This window comes from Syngnathus scovelli, chromosome 7 (assembly GCF_024217435.2).
Source record: "Syngnathus scovelli strain Florida chromosome 7, RoL_Ssco_1.2, whole genome shotgun sequence".
In the NCBI taxonomy this organism is placed as follows: Eukaryota; Metazoa; Chordata; class Actinopteri; order Syngnathiformes; family Syngnathidae; genus Syngnathus; species Syngnathus scovelli.
Genome location: NC_090853.1, coordinates 130,001 through 152,968, shown reverse-complemented (window position 1 = coordinate 152,968; position 22,968 = coordinate 130,001). Strand labels below are relative to the sequence as shown.

At 55.8% G+C, this 22,968-nt stretch overlaps 5 protein-coding genes across 9 annotated transcripts in view; 3 read left to right on the top strand and 2 right to left on the bottom strand.

The window, feature by feature from the left end:
* The first annotated feature begins 29 nt into the window (after positions 1 to 29).
* Positions 30 to 5,301, top strand: mmp23bb (matrix metallopeptidase 23bb). 4 transcript variants are annotated; one of them, XR_007482794.2, is made up of 9 exons: positions 30 to 173; positions 1,044 to 2,546; positions 2,949 to 3,052; positions 3,152 to 3,624; positions 3,693 to 3,857; positions 3,942 to 4,052; positions 4,123 to 4,249; positions 4,435 to 4,925; positions 5,010 to 5,301. XR_007482794.2 is itself a non-coding variant. In XM_049726029.2 (9 exons), the coding sequence occupies exons 2-9, from the start codon at positions 2,502 to 2,504 to the stop codon at positions 4,652 to 4,654; spliced, it is 1,131 nt and encodes a 376-aa protein (XP_049581986.1). In that variant the 5' UTR covers positions 30 to 173; positions 1,044 to 2,501; the 3' UTR covers positions 4,655 to 5,301. The 4 variants fall into 4 exon arrangements, 3 of the variants coding, with proteins under 3 accessions (XP_049581986.1, XP_049581985.1, XP_049581987.1); XM_049726029.2 differs by having other exon boundaries at positions 3,152 to 3,342; positions 3,457 to 3,624; positions 4,435 to 5,301; XM_049726030.2 differs by having other exon boundaries at positions 34 to 173; positions 3,152 to 3,285; positions 3,457 to 3,624; positions 4,435 to 5,301.
* Positions 5,302 to 6,697: 1,396 nt separating this feature from the next.
* On the bottom strand, positions 6,698 to 8,395 carry LOC125972399 (stress-associated endoplasmic reticulum protein 1). Its single transcript, XM_049726067.2, has 3 exons — positions 8,180 to 8,395; positions 7,510 to 7,582; positions 6,698 to 7,061 (listed from the first exon to the last, which is right to left on the bottom strand). The coding sequence occupies exons 1-3, from the start codon at positions 8,261 to 8,263 to the stop codon at positions 7,021 to 7,023; spliced, it is 198 nt and encodes a 65-aa protein (XP_049582024.1). The 5' UTR covers positions 8,264 to 8,395; the 3' UTR covers positions 6,698 to 7,020.
* A 232-nt stretch (positions 8,396 to 8,627) lies between these two features.
* Positions 8,628 to 13,984, top strand: eif2a (eukaryotic translation initiation factor 2A). 2 transcript variants are annotated; one of them, XM_049726012.2, is made up of 16 exons: positions 8,632 to 8,937; positions 9,590 to 9,659; positions 9,770 to 9,841; positions 10,531 to 10,649; positions 10,866 to 10,965; positions 11,032 to 11,114; positions 11,217 to 11,290; positions 11,478 to 11,622; positions 11,848 to 11,964; positions 12,088 to 12,244; positions 12,311 to 12,395; positions 12,545 to 12,874; positions 12,943 to 13,047; positions 13,415 to 13,528; positions 13,667 to 13,732; positions 13,842 to 13,984. In XM_049726012.2, the coding sequence occupies exons 1-16, from the start codon at positions 8,910 to 8,912 to the stop codon at positions 13,905 to 13,907; spliced, it is 1,731 nt and encodes a 576-aa protein (XP_049581969.1). In that variant the 5' UTR covers positions 8,632 to 8,909; the 3' UTR covers positions 13,908 to 13,984. The 2 variants fall into 2 exon arrangements, with proteins under 2 accessions (XP_049581970.1, XP_049581969.1); XM_049726013.2 differs by lacking the exons at positions 9,590 to 9,659; positions 9,770 to 9,841; positions 10,531 to 10,649 and having other exon boundaries at positions 8,628 to 8,937.
* A 273-nt stretch (positions 13,985 to 14,257) lies between these two features.
* Positions 14,258 to 17,682, top strand: LOC125972373 (protein FAM222B). The gene is made up of 2 exons (XM_049726027.2): positions 14,258 to 14,670; positions 16,013 to 17,682. The coding sequence occupies exon 2, from the start codon at positions 16,234 to 16,236 to the stop codon at positions 17,485 to 17,487; it is 1,254 nt and encodes a 417-aa protein (XP_049581984.1). The 5' UTR covers positions 14,258 to 14,670; positions 16,013 to 16,233; the 3' UTR covers positions 17,488 to 17,682.
* A 1,038-nt stretch (positions 17,683 to 18,720) lies between these two features.
* Positions 18,721 to 22,968, bottom strand: part of col4a4 (collagen, type IV, alpha 4) — a 17,304-nt gene continuing 13,056 nt past the window's right edge. The window contains exons 36-47 of the mRNA XM_068651361.1: positions 22,938 to 22,968; positions 22,767 to 22,874; positions 22,523 to 22,630; positions 22,180 to 22,251; positions 21,917 to 22,045; positions 21,713 to 21,820; positions 21,483 to 21,638; positions 21,132 to 21,380; positions 20,938 to 21,054; positions 20,339 to 20,527; positions 19,529 to 19,812; positions 18,721 to 19,012 (exon numbers count right to left, since the gene is read on the bottom strand). The exon at positions 22,938 to 22,968 is cut by the window's right edge and continues 44 nt beyond it. Coding sequence (XP_068507462.1) covers positions 18,782 to 19,012; positions 19,529 to 19,812; positions 20,339 to 20,527; positions 20,938 to 21,054; positions 21,132 to 21,380; positions 21,483 to 21,638; positions 21,713 to 21,820; positions 21,917 to 22,045; positions 22,180 to 22,251; positions 22,523 to 22,630; positions 22,767 to 22,874; positions 22,938 to 22,968 — 1,782 coding nt within the window. The 3' untranslated portion in view covers positions 18,721 to 18,781. The remainder of the gene's footprint in view (positions 19,013 to 19,528; positions 19,813 to 20,338; positions 20,528 to 20,937; positions 21,055 to 21,131; positions 21,381 to 21,482; positions 21,639 to 21,712; positions 21,821 to 21,916; positions 22,046 to 22,179; positions 22,252 to 22,522; positions 22,631 to 22,766; positions 22,875 to 22,937) is intronic.

The following is a 22,968-nucleotide window of genomic DNA, read 5'->3' as shown; positions in this document are numbered from 1 at the left end:
TGCAGCAGGGGGCGCCGGCGGCGCGCTATCTGAGCGGAAGTCTTAGCTCAGCCGCCGGCCGCCATCTTGAGTGAGCGAGGCGGAACGTGCTGAAGGAGGAGGAGGAAGAGGAGGAGGAGGAGGAAAGGATTGCCGGTCCGCTCGTCACGGTTGGTGGGAAGAGTCCACGCAGCGTAAGGACAAAACAACATTTTCACCTCTTTCGACTTAAGTCGTCGTTGTCTTCGTGCGAGCTTGTTGCCGCAGCAAGCAAGGCGCGCGCGCGCGCGCGCACATCCTACTGCACTGAGGCTGCGGCGATGACGTCACGGTTCACTGGCTGGCTTGCAAGGCAGTTTGACGAGTTAACCTTGTCGTCTTTATGGCGAATGGCTCTTTTCTTTCGCCGTTTCAGAAACTGAGTTGTGACTAGTTGAAACGACACACCGAAAGACGCGTGACGTCACGTCGGTTTGTTTTTATTGACTTTTGGGACCACCTCGATTTCCCCAGGAAAGACGTGCAATACCACCGACCCGGTCGCACAAACGAAAGCCCAAAAGATCAACGTATAACTCAGGCAAGAATGTTTTGTAGCCGACGAGATGTAAATAAAGAGAGACCCGCGCGATACTGTTTGACGACATCATGGCATATGATCAATGAGGCGACGCGAGGCGAGGCGAGGCGCAGTCATCTTGCACGGAACGCATTCCAGCCACGATATTGGGAGTCGTTTGTTTGGGGCGGGAAATTGTCATGCTGACCACAGGTCGTGCCTTTCCCTCACTGCCAACAGTGAATTTGGCCTACCCGCCAACAAATGGCAAAGACTTGTCCCGGATATCTTCAGTATCATTGTGAGGAGTCTTAAGGCCGGCCGCTCGCCGTCAGACACAAATATCTGCAAACAGTCAAATGGATAGCTTGAAGTGAAGACAACCGGATCAGGATTAGTTTTTTTTTTTTTTTTTTTTTTTTTAGCAGTAGCGCGCTAGTTTGCCGGGCAGGCGCGTTGAACTTCCGGCGGCAAGTAACCGTGCCCTTTGCCTCTCGGTCTCCAGGACGATGTCGTCGACGTGGATGACAACGCCTCGCGCCGACTTTGTCGGGTCGCCGTGACGACCGCCACTCTTCACACCACTGCTCCGTGGTTTTTTTAGGTTTTGATTTTTGTCAGCTGGATAAGAAAATCGAAACCTAAAGAAAAAATGGCGCAGATGGCCGTGTCGACACGTCTTTGCGCTCATCCCTTCCCGGGCGGTGTGACGAGTCCCACCGTCTCCTAAAAGTCGCTGTCCCAAGCTTCGGTGTGCGCGGCGGAGTGGTTGGGGCCGCTCTCCCTGGTGAGAAAAGTAACAGACAAGCTCCATGCCCTCCTGGTCTCCGTGGCAACCGGATGCCAGTGAAAACGCCCCGTGTGTCACGTGACAGCCAGCCCCGGCCGGCACCTCCGAGCTAACTTTGAAGGGCCGACAACACAGAGATCAACGAGGTCCAGGCGGAATCCCCGAAGGAGATGTCCGAGACTTGAAGAGCAACTCGCTTGGCCTGTGATGAGGCTTTTGGGACAGCTGCCGTTCCAACGACGGCTGGTCACGGTTTTCACTTTTCCAGTCCTGTTTTTGGAACGGGCGGCCATTTCTCTCCCGGTGAACACGTGCGTATGTGCGTCTTTGGTCTCGGCCGCAAACGCGAATGCCAGAGGGAGGGACGTCCCGCGGTGGCCATTTTGCAACTCTCCGTTTGACTTTGTGAAGGTTTTGAAACGGACGGATCCACGTCTCCGCCGTATCAAGACCGGCCGGCGGCTTTCGCGAGGCATGGAAAAATTGTGCCAATGAAACTCTTGATGTCTTGCTTGCTGCTGTTATGCAAGCGGCGCATCTCAGTGGGCCACCACTGTTTTGTGTTGCATTGAATAAAAAATGTTTTGGATTCATCCCATTTAAGTTTAGTTAATCAGCTGACATATGCAGTCGCTGGACTGCCGTAAAATGGGCCTTCTCAAGATGACTTCCAGCTTGGCGCTCTGAGAATGGCACTTTAACCATGGCTGTTTTAGCAAGGTGGCCAAAAAAATCGGGGCTGGGGCTGATTCACAAAGACTCGGGTTCCATTTTTGGTGCCAAGCTGTCTGGCCCGTCATCATGACAGCGTCATGGGGTCTAATCCGGCCCGTGGAGAGAGACTGCATTCATTTACTGCACTGCAATTTTGCAATCAAAGCGATTGTCGTTGCTCATTCTGCCCACCAGAGGGCGCACTTCAGCCCGACGCAGTCCAACTTGCATGTTGCTTCATGAGCTTCGCTCTCATTTGACATAAGAGTTGAAGTGAAAGAGTTAAGTTGTTAAATTGGGGGCTCACCTGACCTAACAGCGCCCCGCCCCCCCACCACCCCTCACAATCCGCACAAGGCTCTGCTCTGCGCTTCGCTTCGCAACTTTGCTTCGCGCTCACGCGTGGAAATGAGCCTATCTCCGATTGATTGACAGCTACGCGTCCGACGGTGTGACGTCATGGAAGTCCCGCCGCTCCTGGTGGCGCTGATGGTGACGTCACAGGCCAGTCCACGTAATGCGGGACTTTCCGCGGAGTCGTCGGAGCGTTTACTCCACGCGCGCGTCTCTGCCATTAAGTCACTTCGCGCGTGTGTGTGGACGAGTCTGAGCGTGATTTTGCATGCGTGTGTCTGTCGGGGAGTTTGCGAGTACGTCAAGTTGTGGTGGTTGCAACATTGAATGAGTGTCTGGGCGTGAACGTGCAGAGCGTGTGCGTGATCAAATAAGTTGCTGTTGCTGTGTTAAAGTGTGCGTGTGAGTCTGCGTGTGTCAATTAAGTCACTTTATGATCGCGCGCGCTGTCGGGGGCTGTATCGATATAACCGATCGCTGCGTGTGTGCTGGTGACCTCTTGTGGCCGACGGAGGAAGCGCCAGTGACGGTTGTCGATGGCTGTGTTTGCAGGTGTTTGCAGACACGAGCGCGTCCTCATCGGGCCATCGCGTTAGCAAGCGCTACACCATCAACCCGCTCGGGTACAAGTGGACGCACGCAAACATCACGTACAAGTGAGGCCAGCCGCGAACACCGCGCACACACTTGCGGCCAACTCACTCGATCGAGCCTGCACTCACGCACGCACGCACGCACGCGCGTTTGCGTGTCAGGTTGGAGTCGTTTCCCGACACGCTGAGCGCGGACGCCACCAGGCAGGCGCTCAGTTCGGCCTTTTCCAAGTGGAGCGACGTGTCGCCGCTCAGCTTCACCGAAGTCCGCCAGCGCGACGCAGACATCACCATCGGTAGTGCAACCCGGCGCGCGCGCGCGCGTGCGTCTGTGAGTGTAAACGGGCGTGCAAGTACGTGTACGTGCAGGAAACGGGAGGGAGCGTGTGGCGTGTGCATGGTCGCCCGCCACCTCACGCACGCACGCACGCACGTACGCAGCCTTTCTTTGTGTGTACCGCCGCCAGGTTTCTACGCGTTGAACCACTCAGACTGCGCGTCGTCTCCTCTCCATCCGTGTTTCGATGGCATCAACGGCGAGCTGGCCCACGCCTTCCTCCCACCACGTGGTGAGATCCACTTTGACAAGCACGAGTTCTGGATCATCGGGAGGTCCCGCTTCAGCTGGAGCCGAGGTAGCGTGACGGAAGCCACGCCCTGCCCGCCCTTCTCGGTCACTCGGGTCACCTTGGCTTTTGTGCAGGCGTGTGGCTGAACGACCTGGTCCAGGTGGCGGCGCACGAGATCGGCCATGTGCTGGGTCTGTGGCACTCGGCCGACCCGCACGCCCTCATGAACCCCAACGCCACCACCACGGGCCAGAGGGACGTCGGGCCCGATGACGTCCGGGCCATACGGAGGCTCTACGGTCAGAAGGCCAGCAGCCTCTCGTGTGAGAGGGCACGCGCACGTGACTGAGACCAGTGTGTCTTTTTGGAACGGCTGCGCTCAGGCTGCGTGGACAAGAGGCGGGCGTGCGAGCGCTGGGCGGGCTCGGGCCTGTGCCAACGTCGCAAGCGGCTGATGATGAGGACCTGCCCGCGCCGCTGCCGCCTGTGCTCGGGTGAGTTGGGCCCGGCCTGACGCAGGCCCATCCAGTCCACTCACAACGCGCCCCCTCCCCTCCCTTTCAGAGGCCCCGGAGGCCATGACCACACTGCCGCCGCCCACTAATGTCAGGGTGAAGGTGGTCTCGCGCGGGAAGGTGGTGGGCTTCCGCTGCGGCACCAAGAACCCACCATGGCCCGCACCCAAAGTCAGGTCAGTCCAGCCGCACGCTCTATTGGGAGGGAAACCGCTAAAACAGGGAGGAAACCCCGGAGAGAGAGGCCCGCGATGGAGGTCCGCTAGGCAGTGTGCACGCACGCACGCACGCGCTACACGCCACGGCACACCGGTGGGTGTCGCTCACCGGGTTGACCCACCCTCTGTGTTTGTGCCCTTAGCTGGTACAAAGACGGCGAGCGCATCGCGGCCTCCGTCCCGGGACATATTGCGCTGAAAGGTCGCGACCTCCGCATCGTGGCCAACGAGTTCAACGAGGGCGTCTACACCTGCCACCTCCACGGCCGTGGCGGCGCTCCGGCCGCCAACTCCTGGAGCGTCCGACTCCGGAAGCCGGCCGGCCGGCCGCAGCTGACCCGCCCGCAAAGCGCCGCGACGTGACGATGTGCTTCTGCATCCGTTAGGGCGGGGCTGTCCAAAGCAGGCCCCGGAGTGCCTTTAAGAGAATTTGATGACGTTAGAGTGCATGGAGGAGTATTTAGATTTCTTTTCCAGTTTTCCCAGTAGATTTGGCCGCTCACTTTGACTTTTACCCCCCCCCCCCACAACAACTGCATCATTAAGCACTGTGAACGATGGAAGCGCTCATGCATCTTTCATTTGATGAATTTCAGCTGCGAGCAAAGTGGCGTACATCTCGTTAGCATGCGAGGTACGCTAAGGGGGTGCCCTTTGAACTTGACTCTTAACAAGCTGGTGTCAGATGGTTGACGTCTTTTCTTGTCTCGGCGGTCAGGTGGCAAACATTTGGAAAGGGCCGGTCGCCGTGGAAACGAAGCGGGCCGCCGGAGAAACTTTCATTAGAAATGACTGACAAGCGCAGCCGACGATCAACAACGGCCGTGAATAATACTCGTCACGTCGACGGCGGATGCTGGTTACCGTGGCGATGTGGTGGCTGCCTTTTATTATAGTTATGTCCGCTCACGTCGCCTTGACTTTTTCTAAATCTCGTTTGGGGTTCGCCAACGTTTGGCTTGAATAAAAGTCACAATTGAGCACAAAGGTTTCCTCTGCTCACAAAAGTCGCCGGTCTCGCCCATTGTGATTTTCTAGGAACGCTGCCACACTGATAATGAGGACATGATGACACAAACGTGTCATTGGAGCATTTTGCGTGGCGAGAAGCACAAGCCCTGGTGGCTGAGAGCCTTCAAGCTGTGAATTTGGAGCCGAAATATTATTAATACGGAAGATGACTGCTTGACACGTCGCCGACTTTGAAAAGTAGTGGCATTCGTAAAGTGCTATGACCTTCCTGTCCGGTAGTCGTCACTATGTAGCTCAAAATGTTGTCGGCTTGCAAGGAGACGAAGACCGATTCGTGGCTTGAGTGTTTTCATTTGGCAAAAGAAGTGGAGGAGGAGAAGAACGCGCCTCACTTGACTGAAAAGTAAGTTTTACGTTGCTTTGCTCCTCGAGTCACTCTGACTTTCGTGTCCGGATGGACTGTTTTGGACAAGCTAAAAAGGAGTGCTGCTGCTGCTGCCGCTGCCGCTGTTGTGGTGGCGGTGGCACGTGTGAGCACCCTCTACCGGTAGAAAGCAGAGGCTGCCCAAGTCAGGCGGTCCTGCGGAGCCGCTTTCCGTCCAGCCTGTTTTCCATCATCCAGATTCAAGTCATAGGCATCGTGATTGGGCGGGCGCTGATGAGCTGACTTGGCTGATCATTTGCTGCAGGTGCGTGCGTGCGTGCGTGCGTGCGTGCCTTGGCTACAGATGGGAAAGGTTTGAATTTGAACCTTCCATCGGCACTGCTCAATTTGCCCCAACGCTTTCCCCCCCCTTTATGGGTGAAAGTGGAGCTTTAATAAGAGTGGAAATTGTAAATGACACAAGTCCTTCTTTTCGTAGGGACACAAGAAAAGTGAAAAGACGGAGACACGTGGAACTTGTTTTTCCAAGAGAAACAAACAAACAAGCGAGTGAGGAGGGGGCTGACATCAGCAGCGGTCCCGACAGCGCTCGCAAGCGACATCATTCATCGCACCTCGATTTGGTACGGCTCGTCGTCACACATGGATCTCACGGCGTCTGAAGAAGCAAACGCTGCAGGAAGCTTGAGGTGAGTAGCCAGCCCATTGATGCCATTGCGCCGCCCGCTCGCGTTGGAGGGCTCCACCGGAGGGCTCCACCGGAGGGCTCCACCGGAGGGCTCCACCGGAGGGCTCCACCGGAGGGCTCCACCGGAGGGCTCCACCGGAGGCCACGTCTCGCACGGGCTGCTCCATGAGCGTTTCCCACGCAGCTTTGACTGGCCTTCTTAGTGGACGAGCATTGAGGGGAGATTGCCCTTTTGGCTCAAGCAGTATGCAAATGAAAAAGATGGATCTTTCCAACCTTTGTTCTTTGGCTCATTTTTAAAAGCCTTTACTGTCAATGAAAAGTGCATTGTAGATGCCCAAATGACATCAGAAACTCACGCTTGGTGTGGAAGTCAAACTTTATTCTCTCTCTCTCTCACACACACACACACACATGCACGCTCCTTCTTGTTTTGGTCGTCAGGTGCACTTTGAGCCCCCCCCCAGCCCGTCTGTCCGATAAGGCCTCACCAGCGGAGGTGGGGCTTAGGCACAGGTAAACACCAGCGAGAAGGTCGTCCGCTGCGCCACCTTCTGCAAACAAGCGCGCACGTGTGGATGCGTGTGCGTGGCAAGCCCGGTCGGGAATGATCGCAGGTCAAAGTTCGGGAATGTATCTTGGGGGGGAAGTGTGGGGGGGGGGCGTCCGGTGGCCACGTCATCATTACATGCCCATCCTGATGCTCTGAATGATCTGGAAGATAGCTGCGCGCGCATACAAAGAGGTGAAAACAGTTCAAGGTGGCACTTCAAAGCGGGTCCCGGCGGGCCGCCTTCTCCGGCAAAGGGGCGGCCCTCCGGGACCCGCTCGCTGGCAAGAGCTCTGCGCTCTTTGCTCCGACACGGTCGCGCTGGCTTTTTGGGTCGGGCCCAGGCGGAGCCAAGGACGCGGCCCGACGCTCGCCAATCATAAGCTTGGCGTGCTCCCCCGGTACGGAACCGTGCGCCCGCCCGCCCGCCCGCTGTTGCGAACCCCGTCAACAGAAACGGCTCACGTCGGCCACAATGCAAAGCGTGAAAGGAGCCGGCGAAATTGGCTCCGGCTCAATCTCAGGGCGTCTTCACCATTGTGGGAAGTTTGACGGACTTTTTCTTTTTTGGCCGACCAAGGGAAGGCTGAAGGAAGGAGGGAAGGAAGCCAAAGCCAAGCTACCTGAGCCGCAAACGACAAAGAGGAAGAGCGCCAGCAGCCAGGGTCCCACGCCTTTGTCGTCCGTCAGGTTTCTCTGGAACAAAAAGAGGAGCGTTAGCGCCAATCGGGCTGCCAGCGCAACCGCCTCCTGACTTGTCAACCTCACTGAGGCTCCTGACATTCATCGCTAGCGTTGCGCTCTTAGCACGGGCTAGCTCATAAGGTTTGGGGAGCTTTCAAGCAGTTCCTCGCCACCTAACTTGGCGTCATCTACTTTGATCATTTAGTAATGGTTTCGGTGCCTTGTTCAGAACTTCAACTTTGGGCTTTAGTCGTTGGTTCATGTTGCCCCTCGATGGAAAGGAGTCCGAATGGTTTTGATTCCAGTCTTGCGATTTTTCTCACCCTTGGTGAAAGCAGAGAGGCTCTCATTTGCGAACAACAACTTTCATTTTGGAGAACAGCTTACTTAATTTCCCTGGCTGACGTGATGGACCGAAGCATCATCAATTCAACTTCAGGCAAAGCGCTGGTCTGTCACGAATGAGACAGTCTACTTTCGGACTCGGGCCTGGCTAACGTTTTGGTCCACAATCACACTGAGTAGATATAGATAGAGTGAGTGTGTTCATGTGATGGAGGCTTGACTGTGACGTGTTGCATCGCTCGCCTTGCGTGACTTGGGACTCACCGTGGACTTGGCCACATTTCCTCTCTGCGTGATGTTCTTGCTGTGTTTCTCGTTGGCCATCCTGATCCTCTGCTTCGCCACCATCGTGTCGTTCAAGCGTGCCTACTGGCTGACGGCTTTGCTTATTTACTACGAGTCGTTCGCTGAGGCGCTCTTCGAAGTAGGGGCGACTTTCGCCTGTCGACGTACTCAAAAAGACTAAGCCACGCCCACCCAACGCCACTTCCGCCTTCCAGGTAGCCGCGCCTCCAACTTCACTTCCGAAACGCGTTTCAACATCAAATTGCGTGTTGCGCTACTGTTGGATTTAGAAAAGAAATACGAACTCACGTTGAATTGAACCTCATGATCCAATTTATACTTGAGCGGAGAAGAAAGGCATTTTTAGTGCGTCCTTTTTTTATTCGCTTCGCAAAGGACTCATTAGACTTTTATTTTTAAACAGGAAGTTGTAGTATCCAAACAAAGTGTCTCACGACCTGTCTGTTCTCGTCAAACGAGTCACAAAAACGTTTGAAAATGATGTCACGGCTGGGTGGTGATTACGATTGTTCATTTAAAAATGGAACGTAAGTGGGCCACGTCTTCCAACTCGAGTTGAAGTGTAAAGCGAATAGGATACGTGTTCTTAAAGCTGAACTCCACGCAAGCACGCAGACGTGGCAGTGAGCGACGCGCCTCCTTATGACGCTTTTCCGATCGGAGTGTACTCCGCTTCCGGCACGTGAACATGGCGCCGCCAGTGCCGCTCTTAGCAGGTTCGTTCCTTCGTCTTATTTCTTTTCAACGTCAGTGTTTTTGACGTGCTTTTGTTGAGCACGTTAGTTGCTTTTTCTGTTTTTGCACGTGCGCTATACCTCAATTCAGCAACCAAAAGTGCGTAATGCACGCACAACACACACACATACACACTGTTGGACACAATTTCATTCTCCACTTGAGTATAGTATTGTGTTCATCTGCGTTTGGGCTCCAGAGCGTCCCGGAATGTTTGCCCCATCATTTGAGATACCCCCGGCAAAGTTGGCATTCACAAATTTGCTTCATTTAAAAATGGTTGACTATATGTTGGGGTTGCTGACAAATTTTGGCTCCACACTTCAAAATGGTTGACTATACGTATGTTGGGGTTGCTGACAAATTTTGGCTCCACACTTCAAAATGGTTGACTATATGTTGGGGTTGCTGACAAAGTTTGGCTCCACACTTCTGCCAATTTCTCTGCAATATAGTGAGAATGAGTGTCAATGTTCACATTGACATTGCAAGTTGATTTGTGATTCATGTCCCCACCGTGCATTTTCTTCTTGTGCTCTTAAAATTGAGGTTAGCCTTAACACTCGTGAGAACGCACAGTATGGATGAATGGTGGCTGAGAGAGTTTGCATTTGTGACTTTTGTGTGTTTCAGTAAGAGAGTCGGGCGGGACGTCGCTCTTCTGCGGTCCCCCGACCTGCCAGGAGCACGCCACTTTCACCAGGTGATCTCCCAACACTGACATCATCAGTGATGTCATCAGGCAGCGTGTGACTGAACGTGTGTGTGTGTGTGCGTGTGTGTGTGTGTGCGCGCGTGCGTGCGTACACGCAGGGATCCTCGTGCGAGCCAATGCCTGACGTTCAGCAGTGATGGCTCGCTGTTGGCGTGGTGCAATGGAAAAGTGTGAGTATGTGATTTTGTGAATCTCGACTCTCTCGCCAGCCACTCGGTTGCCCTCATTCGAGCAGTGGAGCATCGGTGAGATGCCAAGCTCTGCAAAAAGACACGGTTAGTTCAGGTGTCAGTTCCTGGTAGTGTTTCCTGCTTGCATCCACCAACGTTTGGGCCCTTCAGTGCCGCCAGTGGTGACAGCCAAAGGCCACCTTCCCTTTACGGCCGTTGGTGGGGTACCCGCAGTCGCTCCAGTGTCTCTCAAAAGGCGCAATGTTGGCAGCCCGGCCGCCTAGCCTCGGTGGCCCGCCTTTCTCGCGGCCAACTTCCGGGCACCCGGCTCCAGACATGTGCCCTCCTCTGCCAACACCGTTAGCTCAGTCAGGTGCCTCGCTATGTGGCGGCGATCTTTGGGGGAAACTGGGGCGGCGTGTTGACCCCCTTCCCCCCAGTCTCCCACTTCCGGTCTGGAGCAGACGGCTACAGTGTCTCTCTCGGTGGGTCGGTCGGTCGGTCGGGTGTCTCGGTCATCAACATTCACATATACGTGGCCCCCTGACTCGAGGTTAACACCTCGACAGTCATGTCAACAAGTGTAGGCTCCAGGAGCACGGAACCTTGGGGTACGCCTTTCATTACTTTTGAGAACAGCTGGAATGGGCGCCCAGAGTTAACCTCGGTTGACATGCGCCTTTGGCCAGCGTGTCGGTGGCGCGGACCTCGGACGGCTCCCCGGTGGCCACGTTGGAGCTGCCCAAGACGGCGATGCTGCGCTTCTCTCCTCTCGCCAACATCCTGGTCACCTGGCAGCCCTACGCCAGTAAGAACATTGCGCACCTTCATTAGGCCAACTCACACTGCTTACACAGGCAACAAATACACACATAGTGTTGACAACTTGGGCTTGTTTTTGACGGGCCGGCCCGTTCCCGATTTTGGCGTGCTTTGTAAAATGCCGCCTGTCACCGCGCCCATCAATTCTCAGACGTTGTAAAGCGCCTTTGGGCCGTGACCGAGACACGTTTTGTCTTTCCAGAGAGCGGCGAGGCGGCTCAGGGCGACGCCAACCTCCGTCTGTGGGAGGTGCCCGGCGGCGGCCTGCTCAAAGGCTTGTTCCAGAAGAAGGCGGACGCTTGGTGAGCGGCGAGGCGCGGCGAGCCTCTGCCCGGCTCGACGCTGATGCGGCGGGCGCTGTCTTGCAGGTGTCCCAGCTGGTCCCAAGACGAGAAGATGGCCGTCAGGATGGTCAGCAACGAGCTGCACTTCTTTGAGGATAACAATTTCAGTAAGGACACACAGTGTTAGCAAGCATGCTGCAAGCGAATAAACATCACTTTGGCCGCATATGCTAATCGCATGCTAACCCTAAAGCATCTTTTGTGTGCAGACGTCATTGCCAACAAGCTTCACGTGCAGAAAATTTCCAACTTTGAGCTTTCACCGGGAGCTCATCCCAGCAAGGTGAGCGAGCAACCAATCACTCCAGCGGTGTCCCAAATGGTGCATTTGGGCCATTTTGGAGGCCACAATGCACCGCCCGCTCAAAAGTTGGATGTAGACCGCCACGCCAGCCAGCCAGCCAGCAGGAAGCGCAAATGCCACCACCTGATCAATTCATTTGCCCCCTCCCTCCCTTTCTCCCCGTCAGGTGTGCGTGTACGTCCCCGGCAGCAAAGGGGCGCCATCGTTTGTGCGCCTCTTCCAGTACCCGCACTTGGCGGAGCCTGGCGCCGCCCTGGCCTCCAAGAGCTTCTTCAAGGCTGACCGCGTCAACATGCAGTGGAACAACAAAGGTGGGGGGTCTCGACACGGACTCACCAAAGACCCCGCTTGAACTGCAGCGAAAACAAATTCAATTGCAGGAGGGCGATCGCTTCGACCTTACATTCCTTCGTACGTCGGTCGGACTCGTCCGCCGGAGCCCAGTCGCGACTTGACATCAAATTTAAGACGCTAACGACTTTTTAGCGCTTGCCTCGGAGCCACACGTCTGACCTGCGCGCTTATTGTCGGCACAGCCTCGGCCGTGCTGGTGACGGCGAGCACCGAGGTGGACAAGAGCGGCGCGTCGTACTACGGCGAGCAGACTCTGCACTACCTTCACGTCGGCGGAGAGACGGCGCACGTGCAGCTTGGTGAGCAATCGGCACCGCCAAGGAGGCAATTGAGCCGGAAAGCTCACGGCCGGAAGGTCACGGCTGTCAGACGGATGCGCCCTGGAGACGCTTACTCGCCACGTGGCGCTTTTCTGCCCTCAGCCAAGAGCGGGCCCATTTACGACGTGGCCTGGAGTCCAAACTCCAGCCACTTCTGTGTGGTTTACGGCTTCATGCCGGCCAAGGCCACGGTCTTCAACCTCAAGTGCGACGCCGTCTTCGACTTTGGGACCGGACCGCGCAACGCCGCCTACTACAGGTGAGGAGGACGTGCCGTTGGCAGCGCCCGCCCTCTTCCTGCTGAGAGTCTGACGTCATGCTCCAGTCCGCAGGGTCACATCCTGGTCCTGGCGGGATTCGGCAATCTTAGGGGTCAGATGGAAGTTTGGGACGTCAAGAAGTACAAACAGGTGAGTGGGGTGGGGTGGGGTGGGGTGGAGCACCGCCCCAAATTCTTTGGCTTTTTTACTGCGGGTAAACCTGCAACGGCGTCTGATTGCCTGGAAAAAAAAGCTGGAAGCCAATCTAGCACCAGAAATAAGCACGTGTGCCACTGCAGGTCGCCAAAAGTCAGGCCGCAGACGCCACTCACTTCAGTTGGTGTCCGGACGGCGAGCACGTGCTGACGGCCACGTGCTCGCCGCGGCTGCGCGTGGGCAACGGCTTCCAGGTGCGCCACTACACGGGCGGCGTGGAGCACGCGCACCAGACGCCCGAAGGCAGCGAGCTGTGGGAAGTCCGCTGGCAGCCCTTCCCAGACGGAACCTTCCCCGAGCGGCCGGTCCGGCAGCAGGCGGCCGGAGCGGGCGGCGCCGCGCAGGCCGCACCCGCTCAGGCCTACAGACCGCCGGCGCTCAGGCACCTCCCCGCTGCGCCCACTTCCAAACTGGTATGCGCAAAAGTCACCGCAAGCCACAGTTGAGGCCGCTAACGTGACGCTTGTATTTGATGCCGCAGCACGAGGAGGAGGCGCCTCAAAACGCGCGGTCCTCCGACAAGCCTTTGTCCAAAGCGGCGCTGAAGAATCAGAAGAAACGAGAAGCGCGCAAAGCTGCCAAACAGGTCATGGCAAAGGCAACTTTCTACTTGATAGCAATAAGTCTGCTCATTTTCTGCTGTCTTTTCCCACAAGTCAACAACAAAAACATCACATTTGCATCTCAGACTAGCGTCAAGTTGTTGCTCTAGCAACAGGCTTGCTTATTAGCGGAGCAACCGTGACGTTTGAGCTTTGCCACGTTTGCAATTTCTATCGGGGTGGGCAGCGTGGCTCAGTGGCAGAGCGCCCGTCTCCCAATTGGAAGCTTTTGGCGACGCGTCTCGACCTGCGCGACCGTGTGTCCCCGACCGACGGTCGCGACGCTGAGCCCAGCTTCCGATTTTGCCACGTTGGTGCGGCAACGCTCACGTTCTTTCCCGTCCTCCGCAGGAGAGCGCGGCCGAGCCAGAGCCGCCCTCCGAGTCCGCCCGCGTAGCTCGCGACCAATCGACGGAGACCTGCGATGACCCCGAAATGGAGAAGAAGATCAAGAACGTCAAGAAGGTCAACAGCGAGCGCGGCGTTTGCAAGCGTAGCTGGGCGCGTGCTTCTCCCTCGTCCACGTAGTGGTGGAGGTTGGCGAGGCGAGGCGAGGCGAGGCGGCTGTTTGTCTGTCACACGTTTGTTGACGTTGCCTTGCAGAAGCTGAAAGCTATCGAGGAGCTGAAGGAGCAACAGTCGTGTGGAAAAGTTCTGCAGAAGAACCAGGTCAGCTACCCCCCCGCCCGTTACTGTCCTTTGGCTGGCGTTTAACAGCAGCGAGAAGGGAAGCCCCGCCCGCGCTATCTTGACTCATCGCCGCTCGCTGTCGTTTCAGCTGGAGAAGTTGCAGAAGGAGCAGCAGCTGCTGGATGAGCTCAAACTACTGCGAGTGCATCAGTGATCCTCCGCGGCGTCCCTCTCTCAGGTCGCTGAGCAACATCTCCTGTCTTGCGCAATAATAAAAAGGCCTCCTTTCCAGACTGGCTTTTTTCGTCTTTCCAATTAAATCCGCAACTTGGCCAAAGATAAACAGCTTTGCAATTGCAAGTTAAATGAGAACAACTTTTTAATAGCATAAAATCAATTGGACTATTTTTTTTCATGCGGTCTTGATAGCATAAACTTGGGCGTTGACAAAAAGTAAACTTCGTGAAAACTGAGCAAGTCATGACGTATAATTTCCAGGTCTTATTTCATGTGAAAGCGCTCGCACTGCCCACGGTCACGGCATTACAGCGCCCTTGCCAACATGGCCGCCCCGTAGGCACGTTCGGCTCGCCGGTGGTACGACAGCGCGTTGGCATATGTCGTCTCCACCCATTCGTGAAGTCACCTCTTTAAAATGATGAATTGATTGCTTGGTACCATAAGGTTGCGTCGGCGCTCGTAGTGTTGTTGAGCTAGATTAATACCGCCATGTATTATTGCTTCGAGAGCGTTCGATGATTGCTCAGGCATTCTCCGCGGGCGACAGACAGGCTGTTGGCGGAGGCGGGGCTCCTCCTGCGCACGCGCGGTGAACGCTCACTTGAGCGGTGCGGCTAACAGGCAAGCGGGCTGCTCAGCGGACACTGTCGCCAATTCGGCTCAAGTCGAGAAAGTGAGCGGCGTCATCGTACCTCGGCAAAACGAGCGCGCCACGTCCTTAGAGTCGAGGAGCTTAAGTAAGTATAGCTCGACACTCTGGACGCTCTCGTTAGCTAGTGGCTAGCACGAGCCGTAGCCTAGCATCGTAGCAGGAAGACCAAAGTGTGCGTTCGGAAATGGTCACCTAGCGCGCGCTCCGTCATTCGAACGTTGTTCAAATGTGCCGTCTGTTCCCCATTAAAGGAGTTCCGTAGCGCGCTTTAGGCGTTCCGACTGTCAAACACCGCAGATGCGAACATTCGGAGCACGTAGGCTTCGTTCGTAAACAAATGGCTCCGGGGTGAGCGCGCTCTGCCTCTCCGAACGCACTCACTTGACGAACCCTCGAGTGTTGTCGGACTGAACGTGCGAACGCACGTACGTGTTGGCTCGCTGCGAGCTAGGCGCTATGCTGTGCGTCATCCTCATGATCACGACGATGAGAGACAACCACGTGTCTCCACTCGGCTATTCAAGTCAAAGTCAAAGTCTCCTTTATTGTCAATTCCTCCGCATGTCAAGACACACAAAGAGATCGAAATTACGTTTCTCACCTATTCGTTTATTGCCTGGCATCGACACTCGTGACGTCACAGACCCATCGAAGAGGTCAACGTTTGCTGGGGAGTCGGAAGTCCCAGTTTCGGGATTTCCGATCAGGACAAGTGGGAGGTTCCCAAAATATCTAGCTCGAGTTGTTTTAATCTGACGTCACTCGACAAGGGCTTGGAGAGGCAAACTCCGAATTGCAAAACCTCATTTCAAAGTTTAAAGAAATGAAATACATAAACTCTTGACAGTTTCCTCCCATCAGTCATTCGTGGTTTGTTTCCCTGGTTAAGGTGTGTCAAAATCCTGCCAATGAATTCTTTGCCCTCTGGGGGCCAGTGTGGTGCCGTGCATGGACAGAGTCCACACTTGGAATGAGAAGGGAGGAAGTTGCCATTGAACTCTATGAATAGAACGCGTTTTTCACAGATTGGGAAGAATTTGTGCCTTTGAGTCGGCCGCAACGTTTGTCTGTGAACAGTATATTGCGGAGACCTCAAGCTACCCGTGTGGATGCAACATTTTTGACGGGCACACTTGTAGTCTAGGCCAAACGCTAAAGCAGGATTGCAAGTTAAAAAAAAAAAGTTGAGCCTTTGATCTCCATGATTTCAGCATTCAAACATTGCCTCTTTGTCATTTTTCGGTTTCATAATGTCCCCGTAATGCCGCATGTCATTATAGGGAAAACACAGCTCTGGTTTAGGATTTAGCCTAAAAACGTATTTGCAAATATGTCGGAACGAGTTTGCCGGTCAAAAAATGCTGCCCCCCCATCCCACGCTTGCATACGTCGGAAGTGTCGCTGACGCACATGCTGTCCACTTGCAGGCAGAAGCTGACGCCACGCAGCCATCGCCAAAGTTGGGCGCACGCCTCAGCGGACCGGATCTCGTTCGTCTGGCGTCTGACCAACGCCCGACTGGAGAAATGTGAGTGTGCCGTCCGGCCGCAAGTGTCCTCGGGCCGGGCGACCGCCCGCGCCAACGTCGCAGGGGGCCTCGAGTCACTCGGCCTCTTTTGGCTGTGACCGCCACGTCAGCAGAGCCGCCATGAACCCCTCGTCTTTTCACCCGCATGAGCGGTTCAGGCCCGCGTCCTCGCGCCAGACTCACGGGCAGCCACCGGAGCGGAGGCTCGCCCACCATCCGCTGGAACAGCGTGGCGGGGTAATGCCCTTGGGTGAGGCGCGCCTGCCCATGCTGGAGCCCCAGACGCCGACGGTGCCTCACAGCTTAGCGACCGCCGCCCCTCCGAACCTCCGCCACGCATCGGAAGCGGCTCTGCGCGGCCGGGGCCTCGTCGGCTCGCGGGGCCTCTCCCGGACCCCGGTTGCCGCCGCGTCCGGCGGAATCCAGCCACCCCGCTACCAAACTGCGGTCAGTTTCCAGCCGCCGCGCCCCCCGATTCCCAGCGCAGTACCCGGCGGTCTTCATCCACCGCACCCCCAGACATCTGGCGTCGTACCCGTTGCTCTCCAGACTCCAGAAGTATCGTCCGGTGGCCTCCAACAGGGCCCTCCGAGGGCTTTGGGACCCCGCAAGCTCTCGGACTCGGACGCGCCTCCCAACGTGACGGTGTCTACCTCCACCATCCCGCTGTCCATGGCCGCCGGTCTGCACCAGCAGGGTGGCGGCGACCTGAGCAGCATCGTGCACCGAATCAACCAATTATGTCAGGCCCGCGCCGGGGCGGGCGCCACTTCCGTGTGCGAGGGCCAGATCGCCAACCCCAGCCCCATCAGTCGGAACCTGCTCATCAACGCCAGCTCGAGGGTGTCGGCGCCGGGACCCCTGGAGGCGCTCCCCGGAGCCGCGATCCCGTCGCACCTCGGCCCGTCCGTCGCCAACGCGCTGGCGGCTTTCCCCGCCGATGGCGTCCAAGGCCACCGGCAGCGTGTATGGGCCCAACACCGGCAGCCCCCCGAGGGGATCCACCCCTGCGAGAGCCTTCGCTCGGACCGCACGAGGGAGTGCGCTTTCCGCGCCCGGACCCTCGGCTACCTCTGCAAGCCCGCCCGGGCGGACCCGCCCGGACCTTACGCCGATGGCGACTGCGCAAACTCGCCGTGGGGTGCCAGCCAGGTCCCGATGGGCTTCCAGGCGGGACGAACGGTAGGAGCCAAGTACCGATTGGGCCAAGAAAGTCTTCCCGGACGGTCCAGGATGGCATCAGATTTGGACTTTTTCGGGGGGCGGGACTTTTTGGCAGCCGGCTTTCCGGATCCTAAAGCGGACTCGACAGATGGGTCGGCGGCGGGCCCGCCTCGAAGCGCCGCTTGCGCTCTTCGACGCGCCTACCGGTAAACGGCAGCCGCACCTCAGCTCGGGTCTGGTGTGCTTGTCGCGGGTCCATTTGAATGAAATGTGTCAGTGGTGCAAACGTGACACAGCGGCTTGACCGGCGTTATCCCTGAGAGGGGAAATACTTGATGTTCCCGAGCGGCGGTACCGGGTCACGTGACGGCTGGCCTGGCAAAATAAAGTTTTGTTGGCGCATTATCGAGCGGCTCTTATCTTGACTTCTCCTGCCTGTGCGTCAACTCAATTGACTGATGAATGGGATTGAAAAAATACACTTGCATTGTTTTATAATGGGCTGAAATTGGGTGGGGCAAGAATACTCAGCTTTTGAAAAAAGAGACTTTTGCAATATATTGATGATTGCACAGATCAGGGGTGTCCAAGTCCAGTCCTCGAGGGCCGCAGTCCTCCATGTTTTCCTCGTTAAACACACCTGATTCAATGATCAGGCTCCTGCACAGGTGTGTTTAATGAAGGAAACTTGGAAAACATGTAGGAATGCGGCCCTCGAGGACTGGACTTGGACACCCCTGGCACAGATGCTTGCTTACAAGGTCATCCGTCCGCTCTCGCTGGAGAAATGGCCGCAATGACCCTTGTGTACCCGTTTGTGTCCTTCCTTCATTCCCGCTTTTGCAGCAGGGCCGCCGCTCCATCCCGTGACCTCGGGCAGAGGAGGAACCGCTCGGTCCCCGCGGAGAGGTAAGCAGAGCAGAAGATCGGGAGCCCAACTGTCAATGGCTTTTGCAACCGGACGTTGTTTTAGGAATACATTGGGCTTGCGCAAGGGAAAATGAATCCCCGCTTTTCACCACGCTTGTTTGAAAAGCCGTCAACGTTTCACAACACAGGTGAGCGTTTGCCGCTTAGCCTTTGACGACAGCAAGTCTTGACTTTTCCGCATTTGCGCTTAACTTGATTGGTAATGCTGATGCTACTGACAGCGAGCGCACTTTGTATTTTCCAACGAGTCGACCCCCACCTCCCCATCGTCCAGTGTGAAGCGAGTTTGGCAATTGGAGCACACGCCACTCAAGAAAAAAGGAAGAAGGCGGGCCGAGGAGCCCTCTCATCTGGCAAAAGTGCCGACCTGGCGGCTCGCTGGTATGCCGAGGCGGCAGCCTGCAGCTGTATTCAGCCCCCCCCCCTGGCCAATAGGTGGCATTTGTTCCAGCGGACCCTGACAGGAAGTTGAGCTTGAAAGAGCGGAAGAGGAGAGCACCCAAGGAGAGGAAATCCAAAAGATATATTTTGTTTTAATTTGAAGTTGTGGTGAGCAAAAGCGGGCGCTTGGCGTTCAGGGCGGGGCCACCTTGATGCAGACGTTGCAGCGTCCCACCTTGGCAGCGTGCTGGCGGCTGTCGGCAGCATCTGGCGCCGTTAGCCAGAAACTGTAAATGTTGGCAAAGTAGTGGCACGTCCCCCGGGGGCCCTGGCACTCCACGAAGGGCTGCGGCCGGAAGTCCCGCAGGCAACTTCCCGACGACGTCAGTGACTGACCGCCGCCCTCGTCGCCGGCGCCCGTGTGCTGCCAATGGCGACAGAAGCAAACAACCTTCAGACTGAAATGTACTTTGAAAAAAGCTTCCCCTCCCCCCCTCTTGTTTTTTTAACCTTCCATTCTTCTTTGGATGGATCCCATGAAAAAGGCTTTTTCCATCATGAATCAATCTGAAGCCAAATAACCCTAAGCCACACCCCTTCATTGAAAGCATGGTGGCACAGATTCTGTTTGGCTTCCTGGTTTTGTTGACACCCAGGGCTATGGGGAAATTGCCAAAATGACTCTTTTTCAAAGTAAAGTAAGCTGCTGCTTGTACAAAGCATCATCAATCAGTCTGCTTGCATGGGGATGACAGAAAGCGGAGAATATTCCTTGAAATGTTCATTTCATTTGATTGTGGATGACTTCATTTGGGATGTACTTTGAAAATGTTACCTCTGGAATATGTATAGATAGATATCTATAGATATATCTATAGATATAGATAGATATAGTGTACTCGATGGCCGTGGCCTTTTTTTCAGGAAATGCGATGCCCACCATGAGGAAGGAGAATCCGGTCCACAGGCTCGCCCAGTCAGAGGGGCACGGCGGCCCCACCGGCGACTGGCTGTGCAGGGCCACGGGGGCAGAGGGCGCCTCACAAACGGCGCAGCGGCTGATGTGCTCTTGGATGGAGGCTCCGCCCACGGGCACGGCGGGCACGGCGGCCGTGGCCGACAGCCAATAGGATTTGTCGTTGCGGCCGGCGTACGAGCACGTTCCCATGTTACATGAGGCGAAGGGCATGGTGGAGAAGACGCGCATGCACGAACCCGCCTGACCTGCAACACAACAAACACGCTTAGACGGCTCCAAAAGAAGAACGCCTTCCTTTGCGCTCTCACGGCGGCACCAATGTCATTGTGCTCCGACTGCAGACGAGTTGCGTCCAAAGCGGCCGATCGCAACTGTAGGAACGCTAGGCTTTGTATTGGCACTTTGGGGAGTCGGGCCAGGCCAACAATGGCAAGTCTGACTTCTGGCTCAAGGACGTCAGGAGGTGGCGAATTTCGTCCCGGGCCATTGTGACTCGCTACATGGGAGTTGAGAGGGAAAATGGGCTGGCCAATCTGGGTCACGTTCATCTTCTCAACAGTTAATCATTAAGATCGAGACACTTCTTAGCAGTTAATCATTAAGATAGAGACGTTTTGGCCCGACTCGTTTTGACTCTTTTGAACTCCAGACGCTGGTGCAGCGTCTGAACGCAGCTCCCGCTGAGCTACGGCCACAGTCATGTCCGGTCGGCCGGTCATCAGACGACCCGGCTCGTTCCGGACAAGACCAGGAAAAAAGTAAGAAGAGTACCGAGGTCCTGAGTGTGCGCTTTTTCCTGGCCTTCCAGGTACAAGAGACTGTATCCCAACCACAGGGTTTGCATCCCCCGAGGACAAGATGGAGGCATTTTGGACTGGCTGTGGATGACCATGAGGAAGCCTGCATTCACGTGTCTGGATGGTCCGGGATGTCCACGGTCTCCGGTCAAACCAGGATCACCTGAGCACAGAGCACAGCAAGTCTGAAGAAAAAGCTTGCAGCTCAGTGACCCAACACCACTGGCATGGGCAATCGCAAACAAATTCCAGCCGCGGCCGGCCGGCCACCCGGCCGGCCGGCAACTCAACTCCCCTCATCTGACGAGAAACTGCGACTTTATATCAGAAAACATCATTTGAAGATGCCATGTCTATTGTTTTTTTTACAAATATTTTCTATTGAGTCAATTCTGTTGGTATGGCTGGGTGTGTCTCTGTGAGAGGCCGCTGCTCACCTGCAACTGAATTTAGGAAAGCAAGCAAAACTAGCTGACAACGGTTAGCCGCTCATGAAAGCCAGTTGCACCGACCGGTACACGCGCTGCAGCTTTACTCTGAATCTTGTGTGAACATTTCAACTTTTAGTCTCACCTTTGGCTCCTACTGCACCTCTCTCACCCTCCAGGCCTCGTCGACCTGGCTCCCCGACAGGCCCCGGTGGCCCCAGAGGGCCTCGGGGCCCAACGCACCCAGCATCCCCTTTCTTACCTGCAGCACAACATCAACAGTCACCATCTCGCAATCGCTGACTCTGTATAGGACAATGCCTTGTCCCAGCCTCATACCTCTGAGTCCCTCAAATCCATCGTCTCCCTGAAAACCTATATTTCCCAGTAGACCAGGTAGCCCAGGGGGTCCCGGAGGGCCCTGTGGGGGTGAAGGGTAAGTGGAGCAGGGAAAAACTCTGCCCATCTCTCCCTTTGGACCCGCCTGACCCGTACAGCCCTGAGACCCGAGAGGTCCGGTTGGTCCCGGCGAACCTCTCGAGCCCGGATTTCCAGGTATCCCCATCAAACCTGGAGAACCTCGCTCACCTGTTCACACGGATGTTGAAAATAATACCATCACAGACTCAGACTGGTCTGGACTACAACAACCTGAGTCCAGAACTATGAACAGTCCGTCCTCACATTCACCTTTTAACCCTTGATTTCCACATGTGCCTGCTTGTCCTCTGGGCCCTGGAAGTCCTTTGTCTCCCTTTGGGCCAGGGCATCCGTTGTCTCCGCTGTCCCCATCATCACCAGGAACTGGAGGGTTAGGACCCGAATCCCCCATGTCGCCGGGGAAACCTGCAAGGTTGTCTGAGGTCAGTCAAGTCACAGATCAACTGTTAACGTGTCACTAATGTTACTTGTGATCTGACCTGACTCTCCATCTGGTCCAGGGTCTCCAGGATCTCCCGAAATACCCGAAGGAGGATTTTTACAGGCAGGTCCAGATTCACCCAATGGCCCAACTTGTCCTTGTGGCCCTGGACAAATAAATAAAAAGTGAGACTAGTACCTCAGTGCAAATAGCGAAGATACCTGTAGGGCCCAAGAGTCCTCCAGAAAACAACATCACTAACCTCGAGCTCCTGAAGGGCCTTTAGGTCCTGGAGGACCAGGCTGTGATGAACCTGGGAGACCTGGAGGACCAGAAGGGCCTTTATCTCCCGGAAGACCTTGAGAACCTTGGGAACCTGGAATACCGAGACCTGAAGAGACGGACGGCACAGGCAAGTTTTGCTGAAGAAATGAAGGAAATAAGGTAAACAGACGACGTCTGTTGTACAGAAAGGTACTTTTGGGCATCACTAGCTCATTGCTCCATTTAGAGGAGTGGGCATACCTCTGGTGCCAATGTCACCTTTCACCCCCTTTAGTCCATCGAGGCCATGACGTCCCAGCGGTCCAGGAGGACCTGTTCCACCAATTGATTGACAAATGTAACAGGTGGCTTTTCCAAGCCGCCCCACCCCACGCAGGGCGCAAACCCAAACCGCGACCGTCACCGGCTTGGGAGCGCTGACCACTGAGGCTAAAGCCTGGGCTGACAGCTAAGCAGTCAGCACTCTATATGAGCTCACGGGGAGTGAGGTTTTACTAACGTTCAAAACGCATAGCTCACACTGGCAGCCATTACACTGATGAATAGATCAAATCAAATGAACACAAACACCACAACTTCTCACCTTGGAGTCCAAAGATGCCCTGCGGTCCAGTGGGACCGTCAGCACCCGTATTGCCAGGAAGACCCGGAACCCCTGGCCGACCTCTGGGGCCTGGGGGCCCAATCACACCTGACGAACAGACAGACAAGTTTGGAGTTTTCTGCTTGCTCAGACTTAAGAGTTCCTTCGAGATCTTTGGAAACAGCAGCACGGCCACCTCTGTGGTTGTGATTAGCATGAGAAGCACATGGGATAGGATCTGTACCTGGTGGTCCTTGCTCCCCAGGCTGTCCCAGATCCCCTTTGGAGCCTCTCTGGCCTGGCTCGCCAATGAAACCAAGTGCTCCAGGTTCACCTTGAGGTCCAGAAGCACCTGATAAAGGACAATTGAACTAGTGTTTTAGGATTCAAGTTGACCGACATGTTATAACCTCACCTTGAGGCCCAGCGTCTCCAGAAGGCCCCTT